Below are 19,884 nucleotides of genomic sequence, written 5' to 3'. Positions count from 1 at the left end.
TCTACCCCATCCCCACTCACCCTGACCCAGCACCATCCTAGGCATACTTTAAAAGCTCAAAAAACCGACAGACATCTATAAGTGGTAACCATAGGGAGGGCACAGGGCAAAGGGTTCTAGCAGATACACATGACACAAACCTGGCCTCTATTTTCAAAATGGTCAAGTGTGAGAAACTGGATTACAGCATCTATGTGGTACTTAAAGGTTTGTAAAGAATTTTAGGTCTTCTCATTTGACTTACCTTTTTAAAAAAGGTAAAATACAATAAAATACAATTAATGCAAAGAAAGGAAGGGAGAGAGGAAAGAAAGAAGGAAAAAGAAGAAAGAAAAAGGAAGGAGGAAAAGAAAGTAGGAAAGAAGGGAAAAGAAGGAAGGAAGGGAAGGAGGAAGGAAAAGAAAGAAGAGAGGGAGGGAGGAAGAAAAGACAGAGCAGTTAAATGGGGAGCAAGAGTATTCTTGACAGTAAAGTGTTCAAATTTAAATCTGACAATCACTATTAAGTGCCTACTGTGTGTAGGAACTGTAGGCACTAAAGCAACAACGATGAAGGGGAACAAAACCCAACCCAGAGTCTGCCTGCCAGGGGCTTACTTTGTTTCCTGAACAGATGATCAAGTCTATAATTCAGCAGCATAAATAAACTTCTCCTTCGGAATCTTTGGCAGCACATTTACCATTACAGGCTCTCATACTTCATTACACTCATAAAGATACCTAGATACAAATCAGTTTTTCAAAAATGAATTTTTTTTCTTAGATCAGGATCTTGAATGGTTAAAAAAAAGTGAAGAGTTAATATCACTTTCCATGGCAAGAGCTCACCAGTCACCTTCCAGCTGGACTCCAGAACTCTGCAGCCTTCTACACCCTACCCTGATATTCTTTTCCAAAGATGAGCATGAAGACCTAAATCACATTTTCCACTATCAGCTAAGTAAGACCACCCCGACAAAGCCAAGAACAACAATGGTGAAGACCTTATTTCCTATCATTCTCACTGTCTTTTCAAACCAAACTGAACTAAGAATTCCTTCCAGACTCCCACATATTACTTTCTTTATTGAAGAGACAGTCTTCGGTACTCAGAAGAGACACAATTCAAAGAGAAAACAATTAAGTAAGGATGTCCCTGGGCTGTGGAGCCCCAAGGAGGAAGACACACACTTACATGCAGATTTCAACCAGCCCAGGCAGAGCTGGACTCCCAAGGTGAGCAACTGGGGGGAATGGAGCTTAACCTATCTATGCCCCAGCTAGTTATGGGCCAGGAGGAACACACCCTAAAACCAGCGGCTTCAATCCCTCCCAAAATACCATTTCCAGTGGTTAGATTTCTAACATGGATGGGATGGACAAGTAACACTCTGATTAAATACTTAATTACATTACTGACAAAGGGTCAAACCTGGGTATCCCAGGTCACAGACCAGGGCAAGAGGGAAGGTGGTAAGCTGCCCTAATGTATGCCTGGTCACAGTCCATGTTAGATCCTTGGGGTATCCCATACCCCTGTCATCAAATATATTCTTTTCTTCCAAATCACTGTTCCCATTTCTAGTCATCTCAAATTATTAATATGTGTAATAGGCAATGTGCCCCCCCATCTTTTTGACAGTGTAAAGCTAATGACCTAAAAAAAGACCTCTGTCCCTAAAATACAGATACCAAAAATAAACGTCTCATCTAGAAATTAGAAAGGGATAAAACAAAAAGCAAAAAACAAGCTGTGTGTATGCATCTCACACACACACACACACACACACACACACACACACACACACACACATGCCCCTTCAACCTCCTTTCCTTTCCTTTCTCTCCCAACCTCCCACATCAGCCAAGACTCTCATTTTAGGTAGGAACGCCATCACTCATCTGCAAAAGTGCTTTCCATCTTGGGCATTAATAGCACACCCTCTGACACTGAGCCCACGGATAGTTTCAGGTGGCAGCAGGTAAAGGTACTAACTTTCCTTAACTCTAAAGGCTTTATGGATTAATTTAGTGTTTTCCATGTTGGTCTTTCTGAAGTTTTACCTATTCTAGCATAAATGACTTTTTGAGGGGATCAGAAGATGCTTCCAATAGGCAAGGACTATCTCTTCTCCATCCCCTCCACCTTCATCTACATGGACCCGTATGTTTGCATATACTCTCACATATATTTGGTCACGTCAACCAAGTCACAAACGCATACATAGACACATGTGCTACGTTGAGAGGAGGGAAGGCTGGCTTCTTGTGGTGTCAGAATGGGACAAATTCCGTTTGGCCTGGCCAAACAACTGGACAATGGGCAAAGTAGCCAGCTCTGAAGGTTCAAACTTTCTTGTACCCCTTCCTTCCCCAAAAAACCCCTGATGACATTGAACAAAAATACTGCACTGCACCATTTACTAAGGCAGGGGAGTATATCTGGCGGCAGCTGCCCACCGTACACCAACAAATACACATTTTAATGTATCCAAGCATGTAAATGAAGTGTCTGGTGGTCACAGATTGCAGAACAGACAAGGAGATCTATCAAGAAGAGTGCACCTCCAGAGATGCGCAATGTAATCCATCACTCACACACACAGACACACACACACACACATACACACACAGTCCCTGCTTGTGGGACCCAGAAATTCTCAGTTTGCTTTTCTGTAGAGTTTGTGTGTGGGGGTCCGGTTTTTTTTTTTAATTTAAGTGAGGCCTGAGTTGGTAGAGTCCAACACAGCTTGCTTACGAACATGAGTCTCTGCATGCAGATAAAATGTAGGCTTTCTCCACATACTTGAAGGAGATATAAATAAAGGTGGAAGAGAATTAAACCAATCTAAAACTCAAGCAACTTACATTCAAGTCACCATCTTGCTGCTAAGTACTTCTAAGTTGAAAGCTGCTGTCTCTAGTCCCCTGGAAAGAAATGCTCTTGGAAGCATCAATGCACACTGTAAACACCCCTTAAAAAACTCCATGACTTCTAGGCTTCCCATTTCCTTTTGGAGGATTCCTAACAGAGAGGGTAGAGCAATAGAACTGAAAGCCACTTGTACCCATCAACAATCATCAATGCCCTGCAACAGAGAACATTTTCCTTAAATGCTCATCGCTCAGGCTAGTGGTTATTATTTCCCCTTAAAAGATACAGCATCTTTCAAATACACACATACACAAATTCACAGAATTTTAAAAAATTAAAGAGAAGATTCTGACATGAAGAGAGAAAAAAGTTTTTAAGGGGGCTATCCAACCCAAGAAAGTCAAGTTAGGCTATCTGTATCCATGCTGGAAGGAAGGTCGAAGTGAATGAGAGAAGAGGATGAATGCAGGGTGTCACAAATGGTTAAGGGATTTCTTTTTAATCAAAACACAAATGATTCTTTTAAATCATTTATTCCTAAACTATGAGTTTCCAGATTAGTTCCCCCTCCCACATCCCCAACCCCTTATGTTTATTTATTCCCTGCGTCTCTGGGTTGAGTGATTATGCCATGTTTTCTCTGAGATCCCAAAATTCACAATCCTCAAAACTACTCGAGAAATATTCCTAGCCAGACTTTCCACTTAGGAAACAGCCCTCTGTGTTAGCTTACCACCCATAGATAGCAGAGAGGGGCATTTTTAAGACAAAGGAAGGACAAAGATCAGTAGTGGAAACACGTGCCTTTGTTACAACCTGAACCCAAATGACAGTCCCTGAAATGAGTTTTCCATTTTTCTCCAGTGCCCCACACAAAATAAAAATATCAAAATAATTCATGGAAATAAAACTAAACCTTCATTGATGGGCATTTTCTAAGGAAGCCCAAAGGATCCAACATCTTTCAAAAAGCCTAGTGGGCAGGGAGTAGAAGTTTCTGAAATTAAAACACAGAATCAGGGTTTAGGTGGGACTGAAACATCTATTTTATGCCTTGTTGAGGGAAGAAATGACAGTTTGGACCCTGAAAGTTTAAAAAAAGAAAAAAACAACCTCTGTCATTCTGTCCCCGCAAAAGATCTAACGCAGAAATCTCATTGAGAAAAGAGCTGAAGGGAAGATGAGGACAGGGAATGTGAAAGCTTCCATTTCTCGTAATATCCACGTACCCATATCCTCCCCCTTTCATCTAAAAGCCACGAAAGCTGTGATGGCCATTCCCACCTTTCCCTCTTGAGAAAGGCCGAGTGCCCAGCTAACCCTCCTTTAAGTGACTGGAAGGGAAAGAGCCTCACCAGCACCACCAGCCCCCGTCCTCTCTACCACCGTCATCCATTCCCCATCTAAGTGCCTACCACACCTTCGGGAGCCACCAGTACCCACCATCGTGGAAGGAAGGGACTTGGGCTAGATCACACCAACTCTGAGTGTGGATGGATGCATGTGCCAGAGTGCCCACCTGTGCCCCTGCTACTCGAGACACTCACAAATAGCCATCTCTGCTTGTTTGTTTTATAAAGACCAGTTTTGCCGCTTGCAAGACTCGGAAGCTGATAAATCAGCACCTCAGCCCAATGGAGAGCGACCAGGAGAAGAGATCACTGCGGAGCTTAGAAATGAAGACAAGCCAAGGGGGGAAAGGACAAAGATTTATACGGAAATAGATTTTTTTTTTTTTTTTTGCAATTTCTATGAGCAAATAGACCGTCAGAGAAAAGATGAGATGGTCCTGAAATGATTACCTTTCCACATTACCACCTGCCTTTTCCAAGTTAAAAAAAAAATCCCCTGATCCCTCCAGACCTAATCTCTACCTCCCTCCTGCTCTCTGAGGGACAACATTTGCTGGAAATTTCTAAGAAATGATTTGCAGGCACAATCAGCCAGGCAACTTCCCGATTACGCTGCTGTCAACTTCATTCAATATAATTTACATTTTTTTCCTCCTTGCCATTTTTTACACGTACAATTTGCAGCAAGGAAAAGCGTGGGGAAGGGGGGCTGGAAAAAGAAGATTCCCTTCTCCCTTCCCTCCATTCTCCCTTTTTTCCTCCCCCCCCCCCTTAAACAGAGAGAGGCAAGCGAACAGATGCTTAAAAATAGATTTCTGGAAATCAGCGTATAGCAGTCAGAAATGTAATTAACACCTCTTTATAGGGAATAATTAAAGTTGTGAGGGCCGGCTTTGTGGCCAGGGAATCGAGGGGCCCCCGCCCCCCGGTTTCCGACACTGTTTGCAGTCTTCTCACACGACAACCACCTGCTCCCCCTCCTTGGCTTCCCCGATGCCTGTTTCCCCGGCAACCTTTCATTCTCTCTTCCTCCCAGAGATGGCTTTCAGCGGGCCGCTCAGTCTAATCTTGTTTGTTTTACACCCATCACAACAAGCAGGAAGACAAAGGCAGCCTCCAGAAGGGGAGGGAGACCCCAGCACCCACCCACAAGCCAGCCGGGGCCAGGGTCTGACGGGCACTTGTCTGAGGGGGGGTTCAATATTCAGGCCACGGATAGATGAATTTCCAACATTTTCCCCTTTCCATTCCCACCTCAAGCTCTGACATTTATTAGTCTGAAGAGCTTCTTTAAGGATCTGGGGGTGGGGGGGATGCATAAGATGGGAGTGAGAGGGGAGTCTCCGATTTCTTGTTCAGAAAAGGAGGCACCAAAAATAGACTTACTACTCTGGCAAGAAAGGGATTTTTGGACTAGCCCCCCCCCTCCATAGCAAACAACCTTCCTTCACAGTCTTGTCTGATTCTACCAAAAGAACCCCCACCCCACCCCATCCTTCCTCTTTTCCTAGCATGCACTTGGGGGAAGGGATGCACAGGTCACTTAGACCATCAGTCATGGCGGGATGTATGAAGGATTGAGGAACCCGAATCTAGAAGACCTCAGCAAGCTCCAGGACATAGTGACTGTCACAGGCACCAGTCTAAGCTTGACTGGAGAGTGTGTTCATTGGAAGAGATGGAGAGAGAAAAGGAGAAAGAGAAACAGGGAGAGGGTGTGTGTGCGCGCGCGCGTGTGTGTGCGCGTGTATGTGTGTGTGTGTGTGTGTGTGTGTGTGTGTGTGTGTGCGTGTGTGTGTGTGAGGGAGAGGGAGAGAGAGAGGGAGAGAGAGAGAGGGGGAGAGGGAAAGAGGGAAAGAGGGAAAGAGGGAAAGAGGGAGAGAGGGAGAGAGGGAGAGAGGGAGGGAGGGAGGGAGGGAGAGAGAGAGAGAGTATGAGTAGGCACTGCCATTGTATCCAGGTCCATATTTCCCTGTCTTTTAGGATGCTTGTGGAAAGACACAATTGGGTGACCTGACAAGCCATCTAAGATCCACAACCCATCGCTCCCCCTCTACACACCTACACGCACACGGATACACACACACGGACACGCGTGTCCCCCGCCCCAGCACCACCACGCAACCTCCAGCCCATTCACTTACCATATTTAAGCCACTCCACTCCATCCGTGACGGGAAGATGGACCCTCGCACGGTGTCAGGAGCAAAGAGAACGTTACGTAAAAGCTGGCATTCCTTCCAAACGCCCTGCTGCCCGCCCGGCGAAGCCACCCATCCCCACACACGCCAGGCTCCGCGACACATGCATGCCTCCTCCTCCTTTTTATGAGGTCATGACAGGGGACTCTTTGAAATACAATATGCAGCATTTACCCAAGCCCAGAGAGATTGCCCTCCCTGCCCACCCTCCTATGCCCTCTGCGCAGTCCAGCCAAATGCCACTGCCCACAGCGCCAGGTCTTGGGTGAAAAAGGTCTACATTTTCTGTGCCAAAATGTAGATGAGACCCAAAACCTGACACTCACCTCACCCCACCCCCCACTCCCACTAAAAAAATCTCAAACACACATCCACACACCCTTTTTCAACCTAAAATTAAAAAAAAAAAAATCCCTTGGTTCAGCCTTTCCATTTTTACTGAGCTCTCTGAAGAAAGCAGCGGCTTTTCCCACCCACCCCCTCCACCTTATTTTGAGAATGAAAAAAAAGCAAATCACAATGACCTTAAAAAATAAACGACTTAGCGACTATCACCCCCAGGCTGCCCTTCCTTACTGGATATGCCGACACCATCCACACACCAAGGAGCTAGTCAATGAAAGAGGAACCAACAGAAAGTAAAAACCCAGCACGAACAGAAGGCTGGCTGAGGGTGTAGACAGACAGGCTTCTTTTCCCTTTAAACTGCAGTCACACAAACAAAGAATATAAATTTACCAATACCTACCATCACCATTCTTAGAGGCAAATATTGGGTCGCGCGGGGCTTCAATTCCTCTCAGAATTTGCAAAGGTTTCAGGTTTATTACAATTAATAGGATTATTTCTGATCCACAAAGCAAAGTGCGGACATTAATGTAGTCAATCACAATTTTTTTTTTAATGAGGGGGAGGGTTTAAAAAAAAGGCCAAAAAAAAAAAAAAGAGGAAAGAGGAAAGCTAAGCGCCGTGTGTTCAGAGCCCCCCAATTCTAGGATGTAGGTAAGAACTGAATAGAGAGCCTCGCTGAAAATTGGCTTCCAGCCTCTCCTTTTTACATCCATTTATGGGACCATCTGTCAGCCAGAGCCCAGCGCCCATTGGCTAGGGAGACCGAGGGAGGCGTTGAAGCATCAGGCGCTATTTAAATTAGCTCCTGCCAGATTGACGATGTTAATGATTCGCTGACCTCTACAACAACAGAGACCACATTTCTGAACTGCTTCGTGTGTCTAGTAATTAAGGCCCAGCTGAAAGCAACAACATCCATGCATGTATCTTTTTTTTTGACCTATCTCCTCCCTCCCCATCCAGGCACTCCCCACAAGGGCAAGTCACCCGTGGCCGTCTGCAAACCTTCGTCTCCTACCTTCCTCCCCTGGACAGTCCAGGGGTTCCTCCATCCACTCCCCATGCTGATGCCTGTTTTTTCAGCCTGTCCAGTGGCTTTCTTCTCAGCTGTATGGCTGATGGCTTCAAAACACAACAGAACCTTAACTGGGGTTGCTCAGTATCACTGGTTGGACTATGGAGATGCCTGTTCTGTCTAGAGTGGGGGGACCTGAGCTGGCATTTCTAGAAGAAGGCAACTTCAAGATGTCCCCCCTCCCCCACTGCTACTCTGGGATCTGCCTAAGGAACTTTAGGGCTGAGAGTGATTTTCTTAATGGAAGGGGGTGGGGTGGGGGTGGGGAGAGCAGCTGTGCAGACTCACTCGCCTATCTCACTGCATTGTTCCTTCTTTCTAGCGAAGAGAAAATGATGAACGACTTATTTTAATGGAATTACTTCTCAACTCTGGAAGGGACCTAACTGGCATGACCATGCCCCTCCTTCTCTTGGCCTGGACCCACCTGACAGACAACAGCAGCGGTACCCTCTGAGACCGTCGCAAGCTGCAAACCTGGACACAAACTGGACGGGGGTCTTTTCACTGCTCTAGATTAGGAGAGGCAATGTGTCCCTTGCCCCCCATTGCTGTTCACAAGGGCCTATCAAGGCTCCACACTGATTACATACACACACATACACACAGAGTTGGTATGCCCAGAATACACACTCAGTGCACCTGCCCTGGCCTGGCTGGCTGGTGCAGCTGCTAATCTTGGTGGGTGACTGTCTCCCCTAGAAATATCTCCCCTTTGGAGTCAATAAGTTTACTAAGAAATAAACCCAGGTCACAAATATTCTCAAAGATAGCACCAAGGTTCACTCTGGTTGAAATCCTAGAGAAAAGGTTACCAGTGGGCTTCAAGTTCATGGCTTCCTGCCATGAAGGACAAACTGATTTTCCTAATTACAAGTATTAGGTCTGTGGTATGAGATCAGGAGCGCAAATACCAGAAACACGAGACTCCTTCAGGCAGACTATAGAACCATGTGCTTATATCTGTACGTGTTGGTGCGTGAATATTTCTCTCGTGTGTGTGTGTGTGTGTGTGTGTGTGTGTGTGTACTTGTGGGTTTCCCCCCTGTATTTAAACAAATCACACTGCTCAAAATAAAAACACAAGGAATCAGAACACATAAAATGTTAAACTGACAGCTGCTTCAGGTGGAAAAAATAGAGCACAGTCTGATTTCCAGGTGACCAACTCAGCTTCCAACTGAAGGGCACCGAGAGTCACTTGAGTTTTTTCAATATTTGCTGAACTGGGCAGGGCCAAAGATGCATTTGTGGGTTCCCTGGTCTACGTGGTTTCATTATGTGTACAAAAACAATACATATCTGCTCCCTGACACGCCAACAAAAGTCTCATGAGCACAAGTATGACCTGGCCAGTGTTAAAATATTGCGGGGTACAAGCCCCAGAAACAATACTCACAAACCCCTTGAGAAAAGCCGTTTGCTTGACAAAAAGTGTTTGGTCCGTATTTCTACAGAGGTTATTAAAAATAAAGAAGGCAATGAAAAGGTCCTCTTTTCCTTGGTCCTCCCAGCCTCCACACCCTTCAAGCAGGAGATATAAAAATTAACCACAGGTCCAGCCGGAGACGTTCCAGTCACTTCTCTGAAGCATTATCAAGTATGCCTTAATGGCAGATGCACTTTGCCCAAGGCCTTATCTTGGCTCCAGAAACATCCCCAGTCTCTAGTCTCTCTCTGGAATCCTAAAACAAATGCCCTAAGCATCCTCTGAGGTCTTTTCTCTAAGGACAAAGGCAGAATCCCATTGTTGAGAAAAGTCAACCTTATTATCGGATTTCCAATAGGACCATTCATCTCTGGGAGCAAAGTGCTGACCGCTACATCTCAGCGCTATGACATTGGTAAAGCATCCGAATCTCAACAGATTATCACAGGAATCAAGTCTCTCAGATGGCATTCCATACCCCACACCCCCACCCCAATCTTCCAACATCAGGAAGAAAACTTGTCTTCAAGCAATCAAGCCCAAGTGAAAATGAAATAACTAGAGGAGTGGGGGGTTGGGATGGGGGGGGGGTTGGGTCTGGATTGCTCTTTGCTTACCAGAAATGAGCAGTTTCTGGACTCATTAGTGCCGACAGGGTCCCTGAGATGGCGAGGTCTACTAGTGAGCCCCTCACCACCACGAAGACCTCCCAGGGGATACGGATATCTTAGCATTGGGAGCTGCCAGCCGTCCGGCGCCCTCTCTCTCTCTCTCTGTCTCTCTCTCTCTGTCTGTCTCTCTCTCTCTGTCTGTCTCTCTCTCTCTCTCTCTCTCTCTCTCTCTCTCTCTCTCTCTCTCTCTCTCTCACACACACACACACACACACACACACACACACACACACACACACACAGCCCAGATGGACTATAACAGCAGCCAGCCCTGAGTGAATAACTCACCACTCCGTATAGTGGGGAGCTGTGCCCGGCAGGGTCCTAGGCAGCAGCAGCAGCAGCAGCAGCCACTAATCGAGACGGCAAAGAAAAAGGAAAGAGATCAGCCCCATCCCTGCTGAGCTCCCAAAGGAAGAAAAGGAACCTAAAGCCCCAATTCTGCCTCCTCCAGACTTTGCTTGGGCAGAATAAATTAAATCTGATCCTAAGCACACCAAGAAGGGGAAGGGTCCCCTTCTCCCTCCTTCCCCCCACCCCCAGCACGCTGAGGCTACCCAGGCAGGAGGCATGAGATGTTACCTCGGTGTTTAACAAGGCAGCATTAAGCGTCCGGCTGATTTCAAACATCTTCCCACGGAATGAGATTTCAGGAACACTGGGAAGGCTGCCTTTCACAACACTCCGGCGGCAACAGCTCAGTCAGTTCTCCCTCACCCCCTGGAGCAGGAGATGGAGCATCTCCCTAGGATGGACACATGGGAGCATCCAGGAGAGGCAGGGAGCGGCCAGGCCAGGAGCACGAGTGGGCTTTGCACGGAGCTCAGCCTGCCCCGGACACTCTTCTGTGAAGTAACAGTTCACTCGGATACCACCAGGTGGGCAGCGTGAACATTCGCAGGGACTGTCTCAAAAGGCGGCACCTGGGTCCTCTTTCTCTTGGTGCCTTGGAGCAGTGTCTTGCCACAAGGTGGGCCAAAAGCAAATCTGGAATCCCAGGCAGGCAAAAGATGTCTGGGTCTTGTCAAATTAAGTCAACAGGATCCCCACCCCTTCCCCTGACCCATGCCAAGGGGAAAAAAAACGAATTAGAAAAGAAATACCTGCCCAGAGCCCTGATTAGGAATCACAGGACAAGATGATACAAGGTTTCTCTGTTTCATTCATTAGGAAGGGGAAAAGAAAGCCAAAAAAATCCAGTGGGCAGAGAGAACAGAATTGTCGAGGACCCCTTGGCAAAAGCCTCCTCTAACAGGAATGAAAAATACGCACATTCTGTGTGTATACATGTGTAACATGCGCAGCATCTACACGCGCTCTGAAAAACCAGTTCCAGGAAAGACAGAGGCACTCCACTGAGGACAAAATGGAGGTGAGTGTGCAAGGACGCAGGTAACTGTTTTTCCAAGTGACCTTGTGTTTCTATCTTGAGTATGTCTGAGTGTGTGTCACCCTCATAGAACACTTAAGTTCCTTGAGGGCAAGCAAGGCCAGGCTGGACCTCCACAGCACAGTACCTGGCACAGAAAGAGTGTTTTGGGGTTTGCTTTTCAAATAAATGACTAATGAATGCTTAACTTAAGTACCAAGTACGATGATCCCAGGACAGTGTCCTATAGTATCTGGGCAAGTATGGAAGGGGCAGGCAAAGTGTAAAATGAAAGATAGCAAAGAACTATAACAGTTCCAATGCCCTGACGTCCACCAGAAGAAATGAATGAAGAAGAAACCAATGCCATTATTCTAACCCCCTTCCCTACATGCTTCCCCCCACAAATTCAAATATTGGAAAAAGGAAAATATCCACCACTACCCGATGACCAAAAAAAAAAAAATTAAAATGAGAATATGTTCTCCAGGATTGCCTGAGAGGTACATCCCATTTCTCCAAATCATCCTCCTCACGTCTGTTCACATCTGTTCCAAATTATTGCTAGACTCCAGTTACTTGGTGTACAGAATCCTTCCTGGCCTGCTGACATCCTGCCTTTACTATTCCCCAGACATTTGCTGACCCACCTTTAAAAGGTACACATGGAAGAGGAGATGATCAGTGACACAGAAGTGAGTCATCCAGCTAGAAGCCCCCAGGATTACTGGTTAACAGTCACCGTCCCTCAGTTCAGAAGGAATCTTATTCCTTAACCAAGCACACACACTCTTCTGCTTTATGATGCTAGGGGGGCCAGTTTTTTTTTAAATAAATAAGCCAGATACATGGGCTTTTGCTTGACTGGACAAAATACACCCCCCTGGGTCTCCAGTCAAAGGAGGGCCCTTTTCTTCTGGCACACTCGGGCAACATCCATGAGCCAGCTTCTCCTCACCTTAAAGTCAAGCCAGCATCACTTAATACTGCTTAACCTCCTTGCATATATTAAGTTTCAAGTGACAATTTTTAACTGGGGAGCCAGTGAAGGGGGGAGTCTCTCATCCATTTCTAGTTCTATGAAATAGGCTAATTTGTACACTCACCATATGTCTTAAACACTAATTAAAAAATGTCACTTTCGTCAAACATTAAAATGTAATCAGCCTAGTAAATAAAATATTCTCGGGTTTGCCTGCCTGGGTGATAATTTAAAGGGTGTTTATCTCAAGGTAACCTCTGTATTTTGATTACTATTGAAGGCTTTTGATTTGTAAATGGGAGAAAACGGAGTGGGGATGTTATGGGGGGGTCTTACTAATGTACAGTCGCACAAAGAAGAAAAGAAGATGAAACATATCTTTAAGGACCATGGCCTGTACTTTTGTTACCCTAAGGCAAATTCAACCAATCAATAGCAAACCACTGCCGTCCAGCCATCTGCCGAGGGATGTGGCTGAAACAGGCCTGTGAGAGAGACAACTTTTTTTTTCCCTTCCAGAAAGCCTCATTTCCAGGCTATTAGCAATGCACCAGAGCCTTCCGCCCCAGCCAGCTCCTTCACAGGGTGTGGCCACAGAGCTTTTCCTGGGAAGGGACCTGGGCACAGCCCTCCCCACCTCCCCCCACAGTCCTTCCCTCCATGAAATAAAGAATTCCATTCGCTGCCCCCTAATATGATTACGGAAAACCATTTAAATACCGTCATCAGCAGCTCTGACCCGACATTTCCCTCTGGTTCAGTTTCTCTCCCTCCCCCTTCCTGCCTGCCCTTGATTAAGCAGCTCCATCCTATGCTCAGGCTCTCATCCCTTGGAAAGGAAAATAGCACAAAGAAACACAGTCTCATGCCTCGAGACCGTTTTAAAGAAGATCCGGTTAAAGGTCAAACTTTGCTTTTCATTTAAATATTTGTTTTTCCTTTTCTGTAGGAACACTGGGCCTGTAATGAGGAGGTCCTTGGAGACCATCCTGTCCAACACAGTCATCTTATCGAGGTCCTTGAAAGGGAAAGGACTCAGTCAAAAGCACTGATATGACATGTAAGCAAGAGCTTGGAGGTAACTGACCCCTGTCCTGTGACTCCAAACCCAAAGTTTTCATCCACTAAACCACATTTTTGAAAGCTCTCAGGTTTCATGGTGGTACAGAGAAAGACAAAGTCTGTCTCCACTGATTCACACTTCAGTCAACAGTCTTTGTATACCCCAAATCATAACCTAGTGGGCCATCTTCTTGAATAACCCACTTGGCATCCACTGAGCCTGGATCTGGTAGGAGAGACACATAATCCATCATAGGGCTGGTACTTGGAGTCTTCACAGCATGGCAGAGTCAGTTGGTCCTATCATGGCTCAGAAAAGCCCCTCCCTCTCTATTCTTCTCAGGCCATGAATGGAGTAAGGGGTTCAGTTCTGGGCCCTACCATTTAAGGCAGTCACGGTGTTTATCTCAAGGTAACCTCTGTATTTTGATTACTATTGAAGGCTTTTGATTTGAAAATGGAAGAAAACGGAGGGGGGATGTTATGGAGAAACTCAGATACAAACTTTAAAGTAAATAGCTACTGATGGATCTGATGAAGGGGGGCATTAGAGTAAAGGAGAATCCCAAGTTCACATCCCAGATCTGGCAATGAATGGGGAAACCTTCTCTGAGTCTCAGGTTAGTCATCCATAAAATGGGAATAAAGATCCATAGACAACCTAGCACACAAAATTAGCATGAGTCATTCTGACACACCAAAAAGGCCCTAGAGATTTCACAGAACTATCTCAAAGACACAGACAATCTCTCTTGTCCAAGGGGTACCTGCCTCCCTCCTAAATAACTGCCTCATAATTGAGAACCCAGTGGATGAGGTAGAGAGGACCCTAAATTTAGGGGGACAAAACTTTGGGCAGAAAACAGCACAGATAGATGCTTAGCCTATCTAACCAGAACTCATCAGAGCAGACAAATATGGGAACCCCACCTGGACTGTCCATTTATCCTTCAGCATTATTTTTTCATTAAATCTAAATTTTTTCAATTTAACAAAAATCTATTTTCTCTCCCTCCCAACAACTCGCCAATTGAAAAATAAAAGAACAAAACCCTTGCAACAAATATGCAATTCCCACAGGGGCTGTGTCCAAAAAATATACATCTGCACAATAGGTGGATGTTCTGGGCTGTGAAAATGCACACCTTGAGCCTTGGGCAAGGGCAGATCAGGATCTGGCTGGAGAATTCTCCTGGATTTTCAAAGTGGTAAGGAGCCTCAGGAGGTTTCCAGTCCAAGACACAGACACACAGACACACAGACACAGACACACACACACACACCCCCCTGCAGAGGAATTTCCTCAACAACAAATGCAGTGAGAAGAAAATCCTCACCACTGAAATTTGCAACATTTCCTTAGACTCTGCCTCAGTCTCCCCCTCTGCAGTGTCCTCCCACTGCTTCTGGATCTGACCTCCAGGGCCATTCCTATACCAAATGATAGCCCTTCAGATACGGATAAAAACACAACAGCATCATCCTATTCCCACCCCCACTTCCAGTCTTCTGGTCACCAGGAAAACACTCCCACTAACACAGATCATTTCTCAGATGCCTAAAGACTTATTTTGAAAACCTCAAGATTTATTCCCATATAGGAAGAAGGTATAAGAAGTGAGCAGGGATGGGCAGCTGGGTGGTGCAGGGGGTGGAGCGCCAGGCCTGCAGTCAGGAGGTCCAAATGTTCAAATCTGGCCTCAGACAAGGACCAGCTGTGTGACCCTGGGTAAGTCACTTAACCCAAACTGCCTCACCACCCCCCCAAAAAAAAGTGGGAGGGGAGAAGGGGCACACACCTGGACCTGGACCTTTCAGAAACCATAATCCTTTGTAAGTCAACTCTTAACACCTTATTATTATTTCATATATTAATTAATGTTAATAATAATTGCTAATACTGATATAGGGCTTTAAGGTTCGCAAATCACTTCAGATGTATTTCCTAAAACACTGCTCAAAATACATACTCATCTATAAAATGTTGGCCCTAAGAGCTGGCCTTGGGGCCAGGAAGGCTGAAGATCAGGCCCTGTCTTGGGCCCCTCCTGGCACTGTGGTCCTAGGGGAAGTTGCTCCAGGCAGCCCCCAAAGACTTGCAGATTTGGTGCCAACATGCACCAGCGGAGGGATTTTCCTCATCTGGGATTTCCCCTATGAATGAAATCACAAGCCTCCTTCTTGATCCCTCTCTTTGATTCTTTCAATTGCCTTGCGAGTCAGAAGAAACACAGAATCACTCATTTTAGAGATGAAGAAATAGGGTTTGAGAGGTCAAAGGACTTTCCCAGGGTCACAGAGCAGGAAGGAGGGTAAGCCAGGTCCTAACCCAAGGGTCAAAGCTTTCTCCATTTCTCAGTGATCCTCTCACTTAGAATTCTCTCTCTCTCTCTCTCTCTCTCTCTCTCTCTCTCTCTCTCTCTCTCTCTCTCTCTCTCTCACACACACACATACACACACACACACACACACACACACAGAACTATTGGGATTTAAATCAGTGTCTTCCAGACTCCAAGTCCATCGTACCATCACCTTCCACCCCACCACCACTCTGACTCTATGAGTAAAGAAGCAAAGAGAAGGCACAAGCTGGGTACCTGTCACTTGCATCCCAGTGGTTTGTTTGAAATGACAAAAATGCAGATCTACAAATGGACGGACGACAGAGTAACTTGCCTCATCCCTCAGTGATGCGTCACTTTGCAATGGAACTCCTCCAAGATGGCAGGTGGATCTCGGCTCCCCAGTAAGACCTGGACGTTGAGAACTGGGGTTGGATTCCTGGCTCTGAAAGCCCCTGCCTGTGTCCTGGACAACTCACTCCATCTCCTCAGCCCTCCATTTCCTCATCTGTAAAAGGAAGGGATTGGGTTTCCAAGGCCCTTGGCCAAGTCCCTTAACTCGGGCCTCAGTTTCCTCATATGTAAAATACATGGACAAGATTGACTTTTAAGGTCTTCCCAATTTCTAAATCCCATGATCCTAAGAAAGTCATGCCTTAGCTGAAGTTGATCACAAGGAATGCATTCTACATGCTGGAAGCATCCCTCCCTTAGGAGCAGGGAGTGATGTGTTTTTTGTGTTTGTATCCTTATTGAGAACACTCGGCTTGGAATGAGGAAGATCTGAGTTCAAATACAGCATCAGACACTTTCCAGATGTGTGACCTTGGGCAAGTCACTTTGCCCTGTTTGCCTCAGTGTCCTCATCTGTAAAATGAGCTACAAAAGGAAATGGCAAACCTCTCCAGTATCTTTGCCAAGAAAACCTCAAGTAGGACCATAGAGTTGGACATGGCTGAAAAACGACCAAACAACAACATTCCACTATAACTGGTTTCCTTTGTAATCCTAAGTATTTGATTTCTTTTTTTATAATTATTTTATGTTTCCAGTATTTACTTTCACACATCTTAGATTTTTGTCCCCTCTTTCATCATTTTTCCCTCCCCACTCCCTACTCAAGACAATGTACAATCTTATATAGAACACATTTTCACCTTAGTCATGTTGCATAGAAAAATTAAAATGAATGGAAGAAACCATAAAACAAAACAAAACATAACACAAGGGAAAATGATCTGCTTCATTCTGTGATCCAATTTCATAATTCTTTCTCTAGATCTGGAAGGCATTTTGCCTCATGAGTCCACCAGGAATTTTTTAGGTCCTTGAATTGCTGTGAAGTACTAAGTCTACCAGAAAAATTCCTCACACACTGTGGTTGTTGCTGTGTACACAGTTCTCCTGGTTCTGCTCCTTTCCCTCAGCATTAGATCATATAAGTCCTTCCAGGCCTCTCTGAAGTCTTTCTGTTCATCACTTCTTACAGCACAATAGTATTCCATTACATTCATGTACCACAACTTGTTTAGCCATTCCCCAATGGATGGGCATCCCCTTGATTTCCAGTTTTTGGCCACCACAAAGAGAGCTGCTGTAAATATTTTTGTATATGTGGGATCCTTTCCTATTTTTATGATCTCTTGGGTATACAGTCCTAGAAGCTGGATCAAAGGATATGTACACTTTTGTTGCCCTTTGGGCACAGTTCCAAATTGCTCTCCAGAGTGGTTGTTTCGGCTCACAGGTTCACCAACAATGAATCAGTATTCCAACTTTCCCACATCTCCAACATTTATCATCTTTCTGTTTTGTCATGCTAGCCAATCTGATAGTTATGATATGGTACCTCAGCATTTGATTTCTTGCATTTAAAAACCTGGGTTCTGAGAAGGGTTATCCCCCAGGCTTTTTCACCTGATGCTAAAGGGGTGGGTCTAGGACACAAAAAAGTGTTAGTTCCCAGGGTGAGGAGAAACAACACTGGACATGGGAGTGAGGATACCTGGCCCCATGCTCTTGTCTTTTCTGGTCACTGTCTCTGAAACTAAAGAAGAAAAGGAACCTGAGAGCTCAAGTCTGACTACCTCAGTTTACAGAGGAAGAGGAAGCTGAGGCCCAGAGAGGGGCAGCTGATGGCCCCAAATTCTCACACAGACTTGGAAACATATCTGAACTAGACTCAAGTTGCCTGAACCACAGACTCAGGTTAAGAGCAGTCTCCATGGAGAGGGAAATGGTATTAATTATAATTGCCATCTCCAAATCTCATCACATCAGCAAGAATGATCATAAATAGCATCTCCATGGAGCTTTAAACATTGTAAGATCACAGACTTAGAGCTAGGAGGATCCTTAGAAGACATCTAGGCCTATCCCATAGGAAACAGAAGGGAATTTACTTAGCCAAGAGGAAAGAGGCAGAATTTAAACCCAGGGCCTCTGCCTCCATGCCTGGGGCTCTCTGCACTATGCTCTGCTGCCTTCACAAAAGTTTACAAAGCATGTCCTCACTCCTCTACTCCTGGTTATAACACAAGCATAGATACTCCAATTATACAGATGAGAAAAATGAGGCTCAGACTATTCCAACTTCTCCACTCTTGCCATCATGCAACCTTGTGCTCTGTCAATAGGTGATACATACGGCAGGGAGGGGAAGGGGCACGCTGTCCAAACACTACTGAAGCAAAGGAATTCTATCACTACCAGCCCTACCGATGCGAATGAAAACAAAAAAATCAACAAATAAGTAAAGAAGTAGGTGGCAGTTTTGGAAAGAAAGAAGTACTTACTTGAAAAGACCTGAAAGGAAGTCAGCAGAGTTGGCCTTGTTTTATGCCCTACGTCACTGGGTTGGGGGATCACAGATGCAGAGGTGAAAGGACCTTCCACTGGACACCTGGTACAACACCCCTACTTTACAGAAGAGAACAAGATGCTGGGTGAGGGGTCACTTCATCACAGCATCTTTCAGGGCTTGGGATGGAAACACTAAAAAAGACAGAGTATCCTGAAGATCGGCGCCACTTGAGTACCCATAAACATCAGTTCCAGAAATGAAGAACTGGAGAAAACATCAGAGAACAAAGCAAGGTGTCCTATATTTCAGTGACTCCAACGCCAAAAAGGAGGCCAAAAAGATACACATTTCAGTATTACGGAAGAAGTCAGAACAAAAAGAAGACAAAGGTTAGCGAAGGGCTCAGAAGCTTCATTCCTACTCCTTCATTTTAAAGATAAGGAAACTGAGGCTCAGAGAGGACTTAACAGCTTTAAACCTAAATTCCTATAGATATCTTCAAGAAAAGCGTTAAAAGATGTTAGGCATGGTGAGCCCAGAACATTGCCAAAAAATTAAAACAAGTGTACCTTAGACAAGAAACAACTGGTTATTAATGTGAGAAACATTTTTAAATCAGCCATCTGCATGGCATCTGCTAGTTAAGTAAGCAGAGGTCAAAGCCTCAACGGAGAGGAAGACAAGACGCAGCACAACCTGACCTACTTAAACAAGCTGTCAGAACCTTATCTGGAAAACAGATAAAGGGACCAACATCAACATGGACCATCACCATGTCTTGGAGAAGCTGAAGTGATAAGGAACTATTCCAACAAGGAAGCTTAGAGCCCAGAAACAGCCACAGGCAGCACACAGTTGTTTGCTCACTGGGCACAGAGATGTGGCAGCGCTGGTTTAGAATATAAAGAAATCTGCAAAATGATACAAAGGAAGACGACAGAAGAGCATGAGAAATATCACTTTGTAAAGAAGGGAAGACTGACAGAGGGGAAAATGGGTCCACAGAAAGAATACTAAGCACCAACAAATGTACATTATCCCTAAATACATTTATAAATGGGGCAGCTAGGTTAGGGTAGTGCCCTGGAGTCAGAAGGACTCAGCTCAGATGTGCACTAGCTGTGTGACCCTGGGCAAGTCTGTTTCCTCATCTATAAAATAAAGTGAAGAAGGAAATGGTGAGCCATCCCAGTATCTTTGCTGGGAAAACCCCAAATGGGGCCCATGAGGAGTTGGACACAACTGACATGACTCAACAATGACATTTAAGATAAAACTAGAAGGAAGAAAACAAACAGGAGAAAAATGGAACAGATTTGTTAGCATGTCTCTAATGAGCTTTTAATTAATGAATGATGGAAATACTGATCTGGACTCTAAAACCTCAGTCC

General features: G+C 45.3%; 1 protein-coding gene across 9 annotated transcripts in view; it reads right to left on the bottom strand.

Annotated features, from left to right (window-relative positions):
• ELAVL4 (ELAV like RNA binding protein 4) overlaps positions 1 to 19,884 on the bottom strand; it is a 140,018-nt gene that overhangs the window by 96,260 nt on the left and 23,874 nt on the right. The window contains exon 3 of one of the 9 annotated variants that reach the window (XM_072649387.1): positions 16,025 to 16,198. The exons of 5 other annotated variants lie outside the window; for them this stretch is intronic. Coding sequence is in view for 2 of the 4 variants with exons in the window: in XM_072649382.1 (XP_072505483.1) it covers positions 10,515 to 10,562 (48 nt within the window). In the remaining 2 variants the exon portion in view is untranslated. Of the gene's footprint in view, positions 1 to 10,220; positions 10,311 to 10,514; positions 10,807 to 16,024; positions 16,199 to 19,884 lie in introns of those variants that run through there. 3 more of the 9 variants (XM_072649382.1, XM_072649383.1, XM_072649388.1) reach the window with 3 other exon arrangements.

The sequence above is a fragment of the Notamacropus eugenii genome, chromosome 2 (genome assembly GCF_028372415.1).
Source record: "Notamacropus eugenii isolate mMacEug1 chromosome 2, mMacEug1.pri_v2, whole genome shotgun sequence".
Lineage (NCBI taxonomy): Eukaryota > Metazoa > Chordata > Mammalia > Diprotodontia > Macropodidae > Notamacropus > Notamacropus eugenii.
The sequence above is the reverse complement of the archived record's forward strand: the minus strand, read 5'-3'. Positions and strand labels throughout refer to the sequence as shown.